Consider the following 12,407-nt stretch of genomic DNA (forward strand, 5'->3'; position numbering starts at 1 on the left):
ACTTGTACTAATGTTGAACTGCGTATTATTATCTGAAGGAGTAGAAGAAACAGCAGTAGCAGGGCTGCTTGGTGCTCCGGGCGGGTTATCTCCCAAATAGGAGCCTTTCTATGTGGAGTTTGCATGTTCTCCCCGTGCTCACATGGGGTTTCCTCCACCTCACCCCACCAAAAACATGCACCCATCATCGTCTGACCAGCGATGGACACTTATCACCTGGTCCCCGGGCGCGTCCCACTGCTCCTGGCTGCGCCCCCGGAGGAAGGACAAGCCAGGATGGGTCAAAAGCAGAGGAGCCATTTCACAGGCCGCCATCAAAAGCATGTGCACGTGTGTGTGTGTGTGTGTGTGTGTGTGTGCAAGCATGTGTTGTAGTGTGGTGTGCTTGCTTGACGAATAAAGACCGTTTCTGTTTCTGTTTTCTGTTTTCTGTTTCTGGTGTACTATTGAATAGTTGTAAATGTTTCGTTTTATAATTGCAGTTGCAAAAACCCTTCTCCTTCCGCTGATTCTCATGAACATTATTATTATTATTATTATTATCATTATTAAAATTCTTCTTCTTCTTATTATTATTTATTTTTATTATTATTATTATTATTATTATTATTATTTTATTATTATTATTTTTAATATTTCTATTGTAATTCGTCCCTAACTTGTGAAATACGTTGAACTGCTGAATCCATTACATAATCACCTGGTTTACACGCGCTGTGTATTGCTACGACGGGAGCGCGACGGCTATTTCCCGTTCCTCTGCAGATGCATTTAGGGAAACGTAGTCCTGACAGTCTCCCGTTTGTTCACATTTCAAACAACCGACGAGGCAAAAAAACGATTTAACGCACAGCAAACGTGAGTGTACGCCTTTCAGTGGGTGGACCCGCGCGTCCTTTTGTTATTCGCATGAGATGAACGTACACAAGAGCCGGGGTCTCTCGCCGGCTCGAACTACAGCTCCCAGGGTAGCCCCGCGCAGAGAGACGCAGTGTAAACACAGCTCCAGGAAGATGAAAAGATCGGGGGACAGTGAGGGGGAGAAGAGGAGAAAGGTACTGATGGCGTTTTTCCTCCTTAGCTCCGGCTGTTTCTCGGCGCTGCCGCTGCTTGAATAGTTAGCGCTCCGAATGCGGTCGTTCCGGGCGCACTCCGATGGGTGGAAAGCCTAAAGAAATCACACCATCCAAGCATACCTCACCCTTGCCTGTTTGTCTTTATTGTGCTTTTCCATGTTTTCAAAATGCTCCCTCTCCGGGAATAAGCTCCAATATGAGTTGATTTGCCGGCAACAGTAAGAAGCAAATACATTCACTATTCTGTGAATTCACTCATATGTACTGCTATTGACCACTATATAATGTAGGCAATAATAATAATAAAGTGATGAGAATAAAAACACGTAAAGCAATAAAACAAACTCAAAAATCGAAAGAAGTCGCTAGTTACAATAACATAGAATTGATCAACAACAACAAACAACAACAACAACAAATTCGAAAAATTGGCAATATTCATTCAACCTAAATTTTACCTGGTAAAAAATGTGGAAATAAACAATGAACCTAAACGTTGTGAATAAAAATGAAAGCTCTGTATAAATTCCCTTTCTGTCAAAAATCGGAAGATGTGCAAGTTTGCAGGTTTAAGATCTGTGCAAGTCAAATTCTTGTAATTCACTGAATGATTTCAGTGAAAAAAACGAACAGGTAGCAGCGGCCTATACGATTTTTACTATGAAAAGACAACCAAGTCCATGGATCGGTACAACTCTACTCAACAAAAAAGTAAAGTAAATGTGAAGTTCTGTCAGATCTGGCCGTCTGCCCGCAGCACGCGGTGATGATGACCATGATTCTACTGAAGTGTATGGAGATGTGTTGTATATACATATATTTGGGCTGGGCGATATTGACAAAAATCAAAGGTGAAACAATCATTAGCGATGTGGACATTATAACCAAGCAGGTGGAGGCATCGATTAGAACAGCTAGAAAAGTTTATAAAATTGCATCTATTTCCTGTAATGCAGCATTTAACACGACATTTAACTACATCATGATATTACAATTACTAAAATCCAATCCCAATATCTGGTCTCATATCACCATATCGATATTGTACTGATGTATCACTGGGCTGGGGCAAAAAATCGATACAGCGTAGTATCACAAAATGTTTCCCCGATTTTGTACCGATACTCGGACACCAACAACCAAATGTTTTATTTACATTTAGGGCTGTGAGATACGGTATATTGGCCTTGTCCACACTAAAGCTGATAAGTTTAAAGTTTCCGCGTTAAAAAACCCCAAAACATTTTCAGTTCACGCTAGCATCTTTGCATCGCATTCAAAAAGTTGGTTGCGTCCACACCGAAACGCCCAAAACGCTGCTTCCATTTCTTTTATACGCATTAAACAGCTTTACTTTGTTTACGAGCGCGGAGAAGCAGTGTTGTCGTAATGCATGTAACATTTTAAGTGGTTTACGATGTGCAAATCACAAGAAAAACAAGAAAATCGGACACTAAACGTGTCACTTTATTCATCCCTGGAGATAAATTCAGGCGTTACAGCAGCAAAGTGCAGTCAGCGATCTCAATATTCATACACAATCCTGGATGAGCGCCATTCCAAAAGTTGGAGAGACTTAAAACGGAGACACGGCCAACTAGTTTAATTACTTGTAAACATGTAATTAAAAACACATTTTACATTTTTTACTACAGTCAAATGAGAAAGAAATTAATAATATATCACAATTTATCACAGTATTGTATTGCAATACCTATCTATTGCAAAACATAGAGAACCACAAATTGATCATATCGGGACCCATGTATCGTGATAATATCTTACCGTGAGATCCCCTGCCATTCCCACCCCTCTATATATCCCATATATTGTATTGAATTTGGATTTCCAAAACAGCGGCACTTTTTGGTCAACACAACTCCTATACTCTCCCCACCTAAACATGTGTAAAAAGTGAACACGCAGACAACAACATTTTAGCGTTTCCACGCGAGTCGCACTTTGCTGGGGTTGAGATGTTGTGGATAACTGGTGACGGCCAGCTGTTGTGCGAGCACCGACGGGCTGCGTTCTGCTTCGTGCTAACCTAGGCTTATCGGGATTTCCCATGCTGTATAATTGCAACTCGTACGGTTTGTGGTATTAGGAGTAATGGAAGGGGAGGAAGGAAAGGACTCTGCTGTGCCTAAGGCGTCGTCGACCACTGCTCGGCTCTTCCAGTCCTCTCTCTTCGTGTGTCTATCCGTCTCTCTCTCTATCCGTCATTCCGCCTTCTCTCCTGACTTGGCTGCTGTCTGCCGGGGCACATGTGTTTGGATCATGTCAGACAGCTCTGAAACTATGTAGGACGTGGATCCTCCTGTTTATGAAAGCAGTCATGGTGACCAGATGAGCGGCTCCGAGAGAGAACTCATTCCAGCTGGCCCTCGGGCGGCGAGGCAGCACCGTATACATGTAGACCTCATGACACAGCTTCCCTCCTTTTTTAGACAAATTTAAAGGATGAAACCAAATAAGTATAAAGTTAAAAGGGCTAAAAAATCACAGCACAATTGAAGAAGCTTTTTTCGTTGTCGTTGGTTGTTATATCGATCCAGCGGTTGTGTAATGATATAAGAAGTACTTACACCGATCAGCCACAACATTAAAACCGCCACTAATAAACACTAATATTGTGTCGCTCCCCCTCGTGCCGCCAAAACAGCTCTGACCCGTGGAGTCATGGACTCCTAAAGACCTCTGAAGGTGTCCTGTGGTATCTGGCACCAAGACGTTAGCAGCAGATCCTTTAAGTCCTGGAACTTGCAAGGTGGGGCCCCCATGGATCGGGCTTGTTGTTCCAGCACATCCCACAGATGCTGGATGGGGTCGGACCCCAACCCTGACCATCCACATAATGTAGAAGAAAATGTGACTTATCAGACCAGGCCACCTTCTTCCATTGCTCCATGGTCCAGTTCTGACGCTCACAGGCCCATTGTAGTCGCTTTGGGTGGTGGACAGGGGTCAGCATGAACACTCTGACTGCTCTGCAGCTACACAGCCCCACACGCAGCAAGCTGTGATGCACTGTGTGTTCTGACACCTTTCTATCACAGCAGCATTAACTTTTTCAATCAGTCAATTTGTGCTGCAGTAGGTCTTCTGTGGGATCGAACCAGACAGGCTAGAATGAGCCTTCAAAGCCCATGACCCGCCGGTCACTGGTTCATCAGTGGTCCTTCCTTGGACTTTTGGTAGGTACTAACCACTGCATACCGGGAACCGTGTACTCCACCAGACCTGCCGTTTTGGAGATGCTCTGACCCAGTCGTCTAGCCATCACAATTTGGTCCTTGTCAAAGTCTCTCAGATCCTTACGCTTTTCCATTTTTCCTGCTTCCAACACATCAACTTCAAGAATTGACTGTTCACTTGCTGCCTGATATATCCCACCCCTTGACAGGTGCAATTGGAATGAGATGAGCAATGTTATTCACTTCACCTGTCAATAGTTTTAATGTTGTGGCTGATGATGTATGATCCCTATAAGTAATGATTGTTGTATGTCTGTTGTCTTACCTGTGAAAGGGAGTATGTTATGCAATTCTGCACAGTGCTGGGCACGGTGGCACAGTCTTTGCACTGCTGCCTCACAAAGGTGAGGCGAGAAGGTCCTGGGTTCGATACCTTGGGGCGCTGTTGGCATTGTGCGGTCTCCCAATTAAGGGCCTTTCGTGTGGAGTTTTCATGTTCTCCCCGTGCTCACATAGGATTTCCTTCATAAAATATATGGAACCCCACCAAAAACATGCAAAAAAGATTGTTGTCTGATCAGCAATGGACATTTGGACTTGGTCCCAGGGAGTGTCACTGTATGCTGCCCACTGTTCCTAGCTGCCCCCCGGAGGAAGGACGAGCCAGGATGGGTTAAAAGCAGAGAACAAATTTCACCCGCCACCATTTGTAGCATGCGTGTGTGTGTTTGCTGGTCGCTGTCGCCACATGGGTGCATGTGTTGTGGTGTGTGTGCCACGTGACGAATAAGGAATCTTCTTCAATATGAAAGATGGGCTGCGACGGCTTTGCTGTCATTTTGAGCCAGCAAATGCAAGATGTTTAGTTTAGAAGGAGCTGAGCAGACGTATTCTCCAGAACCGTTCATAACAAGTCAAAAATACATACTGAACTGACAGGTGGCTCTATGCGATCAAGTCTTTTTCGATTGCAATCACAGGAAATCTGTGTCTGATTACTCTATGAACGTGAATCACAAAAGATTCCACCGGTTATTAATTGAAAAATGGCCTTTTTAAAGTGTGTACCTCGTGGGAGTCTTTTGACACCAGGGAAGGCGTTTTCTCATACATGTTTTATGTATTTTTTATGTCTGTTTTATGTTTTATGTCATAATTCCTTGTTGTTTTAACTCAACCCAAATGAAAAAAATGTTTTTGTTAAGTTTCAAACTGCAACACAAGTTCTCCAGCTGTGTTCTCCGGAGTGTACCCCTCCGAATTGACAAGTTATCTATTGTTTTTTGGTCATTATGACGTAATCTCCATCGATGTCTTTGCGGGGTACATACAGTGCTGACCTCGTCCTTTCCCCCTCTGTGCTCTTTTATTGTCTTTGATCCAAGCTAGTTGTTGGGCCAGTGATGACATGTATAAAGCGTAGCGTTGAAACAAGAAGTGCGTGTGAGCTGCGGGCTAAGTAATGATCACACAGGGTCACCAGATGTTGCAAGGTCCTGAGCTGAACCCGGCCCATCACTCAGATCGGCCTCGTCGGTTTGCCTCAGTGGTCATAGCAGCTAGTGCAAGCTGTTTAGGGTATTTAATTCCTGAACACTCATTAAAATGGTTTGTGTTTCCCTTGGCAATTCTGTTAAATTAACAACTAGCAAGGTAAAAGCTGATTATGTGGCCACACATCCAGACATGGTTAATCAATTCTCCCCCACAAAATGTTAGCCAGTGAATTAGTGTAAAGGTAACGATTTATGGCGTCTAATGCCGACGTCCTGTCATGTCGGTCTGGGTGTTTTAGCAAGAGGGGGGTGTCAGATTCCGCACATTCAGCAGCTTTGCACTCCGCCGGCCATCTTTTTCGCCTTCTTAACCCCTCACTACATGCTTCCCGCTCTATTAATGAGCCAATAATGGAGAAATAGTGTCGGGTGGTGACATAAAACATGGGTAGGGATACCTAAGGCAGGGCAGCACACAAGCTCCAGTGGAGATAGATTTACACCCGGGCTTTGGTTGGAACGGGTGAGAGGGGAGTGCTCGACGTGGGGGCTCTCACGGCTTCATCAAACCCCTGCCGGTACAGCTGTGGAAAAGCCGAGGCCCCGAAAAATACGGCTGTGGCTGATAATGATACCATTACACTAATGGAGCCAGCAAATGAAGGAGAAGCCAGACGCCTTGCTTTATTACCGGAGGGGGCTATTTCCTCACTGCATTCCTAATGGCCTGAGCACCTTTTATTGATCAGACCATCATGCCACTAATCCGCTACAGAATTACTTATTGCTACTGAGGTGTCGATCCGCTGCCTGACCCGCTCTGGTCCTGCCACTGGGGGGGGTCCGGCAAGGACCCACCGGGCAGTTTATCTGGCTGTGATTTAGGGCCGAGCGGGGATGGTGTCTCGGAGGTCTTCATCGTTGTGTTGACCAGCTCGATCTGCTGCCTCTTTGTTTGGTTTTAACTAAGAGGTGTCAGGTGGGTGGGAGGGAGGAAGGGAAACAGGCAAATTAACCCCAACAGCTTTCATTTAATTAAGGAGCGAGGCAACGATCTGGTTCCTCCCATTTTATGGCCCTGTTGTCTGTGGAGGAGCCGGGGAGGCTGTTGCTGTGCCTATTATCCTTATAAATTGAGCTGTGCTGTGAATAAGAGCAGGCAGCCTGTGAGCCTCCATCTTCATCAACAGGAACAGAAACACTCATCATTTGTGAGCCAGAGCTTCCGGCCGCTGTAGCCTGGTCTGAATCAAGAGTACTTTCCATTCCTGCTGTAACTCTGCAAACAAATATTTTTATTACTTGGTACTTTTTTTTAATCTTTGTAATTTTTTGCTCAGTTAGCAGATCATCCATTTTCTGTTCTGACTGATACACTTGGAATAGGGTCAAGGTTTAATGTATCAATATAGCATATACATTATGCATGTTATGCGTTATTTGAACATGATGGAGAACGATTTTGCTTGGGCTCATCTCATTTCAAATGAAAAGGAGGGTCCGTTTGCACAGATCATTCTGCCTTGAGGTGGTGACCTATTGTATCCTTGGGCCCTTTACTGGCCCCCTGTGTGCATTAGCGTCCCAGGGCCACTGGAAGCGTGGCATCCCACCATCAGGAGAGCCCTCCAGTCACCTTTGGCCTTGGCTAATCAAAGAGTTTACCTTAAGGGTTAGATATTTAGCCCACTTCATTACGGCTACTCCTGTAGCCATAAAGATGTATTTATATCTGGAGCTGGCTGTCGTTGCTTGGGAAACTAGCTATTGATCTGGGTATTTAGTCATTTCTTTCTGCATGCGCCATCAATATTGTGCAAACATCCGTAGACGTGAGGGTTGACCTCGGCCCCGGCCTCTGTTTTCCACTCCCATTGGAGTTCAGTGATATACTATTCTGAAAGTAAAATCAATGAATGAATATGAAGTTTTGGTGTGTTATATAGTGCAGGCACAGGGCCCCAGGACTTTCATTGATCCAATATGTGAGCTTTGGGTTGGGTGTGTGGGATGTGAGTTTATTTTTAATGTGTGTGTTTTGTAAATTATATGTGTGTGTGTGTGTGTGTGTGTGTGTGTGTGTGTGTGTGTGTGTGTGTGTGTGTGTGCGTGTGCGTGGGCATGTGCGCGCATGCGTGTGCGTGTGCTATTTTATTTGATGATGGGAGTCCCTTGATGGTGGTGGTTGGGTGGGCAGCTGAGCTTCTCCCCTACATGTCTTCACCATGTTCTGGCAATTTGATCTTTGGCTCATATATTCAGACTAAGTTGTTTTCAGATCAGCTTGGTTTGTCAAGCTTCTCTTTAACCTAATGCCACCATTTTACCCTTTTCTTATTGATTTACGGTTCTGCAAACGACAGACAACATACATTTACTGAAAACGTTGCTGCTGCTGTAACATGTGTGATCTCCTCGCAAAAAAAAGTTACAAGATTTCACATGTGAACCACATGCCGCATTTCACATTTAATCACATGTATGTGAAATTAATGTGAAAGTATGTGTTTTTGGAGCAAGCGATAACATGCGATTGACATGTGAATCACATATAAAAGCACCTCTATGTTTCTAACTGGTGCATTCTAAAAAAAAAAAAAAAGTGGTATTTTACAGTCCTTTTACAGGGTAAACAATCATGTAACAGCCATGAGTTGGTCGAAGTAATAGTTTTACCGTTTTGCTTTAACATATTCAAAATTCTGCAAATTTCTATGTGACCCTTAAGTTCCCACTCTTTATTTTATGGCCTGCCACATTAAACCTGCCATTGTAAGGTGTACAATGTCTACATTTGGTTCGCATCTGGTGGGATATCAATTTTTATGGCCCAGCCTTCATTGTCACCGGGTCTACGGCTAAAAATATTCAAACTGAACACCAGAGATAGCCGTATGGTAGGCATTAGCTTTTGGACCTGTCAGCGGATTGATTGCTACGGTGAATCAAAACCTGGATGGTTGTTTACCATCCCTGCATGAGAAGAATCTGAATTTCTTGGTTTGAAACAGAACATGAAGTGACCACAGATGATAAAGTCTAAATGTTGCAAATGCTGTTCTCATGTGGAGATGGCTTTCTCTTTGACGAAAATTTTCCAGTGCTGTTTTGATTCCCAAAACAACTCGAGTTGTAGATATTTTGCCTCTGTGGGTTTTGCTACAGTATTGTAACACCGTTAAAGTGGTAATACGTAAGATTACTTTGAAAAGAAAATCCCATATTTCTTGCCTTATTTAGCTTTAACTTAATCAGACAAAGCCATGATGTAGTTGTGTTATGCATCTGCTCCTCTAAATGTTGTTTCCATTGTTGGTGGTGGGGTCGGATTTTCCTGGGCAATTCACAAAAATGGGTGAAGATGTTGAAAAAAACCTGCTTTACAGTTTTGAATGGAATTCTAGGAATTGCAGTTGAATCCACCTATAAATTGACATCTACATTTCTGAAATTGCAACATATTTCTGTATTTCATAATACTGCATTGTATGTTTTGGAATGTAATATATTTATTATATTGAGCTATCACTATGCGTAATAATATAATAATATGCAGCACTGCTAAATATAGACTATATGCTAAATAGGACTTCATCAACTCCAGCTTATGTTGTGGAGATCAGACCCACTTAAACCCATTCTAGATAATAGCGACCTACACAGAAAATATTATATAATAATTTATATTTTGACACAAATCAAAACTTACATTTAAACTGTATTATTGGTTGTCAACTACATGGAGATCAACGGAGTGGACCCTAAAACCCCCACGGTTTTCAATTTTGTTTTTCTATCCAGTTTTCTTCAAAACAAACCTTGACAGCTTGTGTGTGTGTGTGTGTGTGTGTGTGTGTGTGTGTGTGTGTGTGTGTGTGTGTGTGTGTGTGTGTGTGTGTGTGTGTGTGTGTGTGTGTGTGTGTGTGTGTGTGTGTGTGTTGACAGCCCCTACTAAGCACCTCATTTCAATGTTGAGGCATTTGCACCGGATGTCAGTGCATTCGCCAACATGGCGTGTGACATGTATTGCACCAACTTTCCGCCCAGATCTGCCATCAGACGCAGTGATATTACAATGAGCAAAGCCCGCCCTCGCAGGGTTCACCTGTCATGCACATGTCCTGTCACAAGAGACGTAGAATAATCAGAGCAATCAATAGGTGGTGGTGCCTTGTTGGGGCGGTGCTGAATAAACATTGGAGTGACCCTCTCACCTCAGACGGAGCCTCCAGGGGGGTCATTAGCCACCCCCAGGTTGCGATGTGCTCCTTATTTTTCCTTTCTGTTTGTTTGGTAACTATGTGTGTGTGTGTGTTTGTGTATGTAATAATTTTTTAATGCAAATGTTTGTGTGTTGGTGTGTGCTCACAGTGAGGGGATGGATGTGTGCATGCATGCTTTTCTATATGGGTGAACATCCACATGTGTGTCCATGTGGAAAATGTTTTGAATGGTGATTGAAAAATTGCTCAGACAAAAAAAACACAAAAAAAAACAAACACCTGAACTACTCAAATCTCCGATGTATAAACTAGGTTGACATTGAAGTGCGAATAATGGCAAGGGGACCTCATTTCTCACTATAGCAGAATCTGCAGTAGCAGACGTAGGCCACACAGCGCTGTGTTACCAAGTGGAAATCCAGGCCTGTGTTGAATAGATGTTTGCCAAGAAACCATCGTAGCCCGCCTAGCTGATTCTAATTTTTAACTAGCCCCAATAAAAATAATTTCACAAGGCGAAGCCACCTGTGCCATGTAAATGGATATAAGAAGGTTCCCGATGCTGTTTATTTGTGAATTTATTCTCCTTTGTAATGACTCACCTTTCCAATAAAAGTGAAAGCGCCTACTGTTACAGCGTTGCCCCGCATCTGGTTTTCATATAGAATCTAAAACCTTTATTCACGAAAGCTGCAGGAGGCCACGTGCACAGGGGTCTGTAAACGGTGACTGTTAATTTGTACATCATAAGTTATTTTCCATAAATCTGAGTAATGGAAGTGTGTGAAAATACCTGAGATTTCGGCTGCCCTGCCAGAGTGAAATCACAGTGCAGGAGCCATTTTGGCATAAGCTTAGTGCAGCCCGGCCAACTGGGAGCGAGCCGTACCTGCTAACCACTTTCATTCACAAAATTGCAGACACGTGTGCCTCCTTTTATAACCGGACATTAATATTGTAACGGGACGTAGTATGGAGCCCATGTAGCTGAATGAGTGGCGCACGAGCCGTCCTCGAAGGCTGTGTGAGCCCAGCGCGCCGCTACCCGTTTGTACCTCAGTGAGTCGAGCTCTGGCACCGACGCTGCCAGGGTCAGGGGTTCCATCCCCAGCGAAAATATTTGCATCCGTGGCGGTGTGAAAAGGTAATTGGTACAATGTGTCAATTTAACTGCCTTCATAACCCAACTGGCCTCCGCCGCGTCACAGGGAGAACCGCGTTTGCTTCCGTTCGCCAAAATCAACCCCAGAAGTCAGGCAAAATCAAACACCACGATATCGATGTAGCTCGACATCGATAATTTGGAAATTGTTTATTGGGCTATTGCTGCTTTCAGAGATGTTTTACGCTGCATAGATGTTTCTTGTATTCAGCCTTAAAGTCAACATTGAACTATATTGCAATATTACGATAACCAAAATCCCATATTGATATCTAGTCTCGCATCACAATATTGATATTCGATGTAGTGTATATTCGATATACTGCACAGTTCTACCCAGACATTCTTTCCACATTAGCTTTTTGAATACTGTCTGTTTGCCTCAGGTAGTGGGGTTTGCATCCTAGTGATTCCTTCCTATCTCTGCCCCTCCGACCCTCTATGTCGTGTGTGTGTTTTGTGTGTGTGTGTGTCTGTGTGTGTTTCCTCATCAGCCTTAACTTTTGCTTGCATATGTGAGAGTGTCGACGACAGCTTGAGTGGCATGCTGTCAGACAGCCGACGCCTCTTCTACGCCGTTACACTGGCCCTTTCTTGAGGGCTCATTTTTGTGAACGTGTGCGGGACTGATTTTTGTTTGTGCGTGTGTGTGTGTGTGTGTGTGTGTGTGTGTGTGTGTGTGTGTGTGTGTGTGTGTGTGTGTGTGTGTGTGATAGAGGGAGTGGATGTGCGCGCTTAGAAAAGTGGGATGGTGGTGGGTGGAGGGGGTTGTCAGGACGCGCCTGGCACACTTTGCATGTTCTCCCAGAGACAGGCACTCCTCGGCGTGCACTGGTGCATGACAGTTGCCTTTCATCGCTGTCTTCTCTACGCTTAACCCCTGACCAACCCACCCTCCATCCTCTCCCTCCCGCCCCTCCTTCCCCCGCTTCCTCCATCCCTCCCCGCCTCCACTGTCCAGCCTGGAGACTCACGCCGGCTTCCTCCGCCGTTTTTGAGTGATGGACTTCCGAGGCGGGTGGGCGGTCGGGCAGTCGGGCGGTGTGCGTGGCAGCGTGTTGCGCTGGGCTTGTCACGAGCACCAACCCTGTCAGGGCATGGAAACCCAGCCGTCCGGACTCTGTCGGCAGCGAGACACACGCGCGGGCGCGCGCACACACACACACACACGTACGCGGCGTGCCACAACCTTTTGCTCAACAGTCCGTAATTCCATCCACCGGTGCTGTCAACCACATGATCAAACGTGCATA

The 12,407-nt window shown here is 44.6% G+C and overlaps 1 protein-coding gene across 2 annotated transcripts in view; it reads left to right on the top strand.

Annotated features, from left to right (window-relative positions):
- The first annotated feature begins 995 nt into the window (after positions 1-995).
- The window catches only part of fto (FTO alpha-ketoglutarate dependent dioxygenase), a 132,031-nt gene continuing 120,619 nt past the window's right edge, over positions 996-12,407 (top strand). The window contains exon 1 of one of the 2 annotated variants that reach the window (XM_079997022.1): positions 996-1,055. In XM_079997022.1, the coding sequence (XP_079853148.1) occupies positions 1,014-1,055 (42 nt within the window). In that variant the 5' untranslated portion in view covers positions 996-1,013. The remainder of the gene's footprint in view (positions 1,056-12,407) is intronic. The other variant, XM_079997021.1, reaches the window with a different exon arrangement.

Source organism: Zeus faber (assembly GCF_960531495.2).
Source record: "Zeus faber genome assembly, chromosome: 3".
Taxonomy (NCBI): Eukaryota; Metazoa; Chordata; class Actinopteri; order Zeiformes; family Zeidae; genus Zeus; species Zeus faber.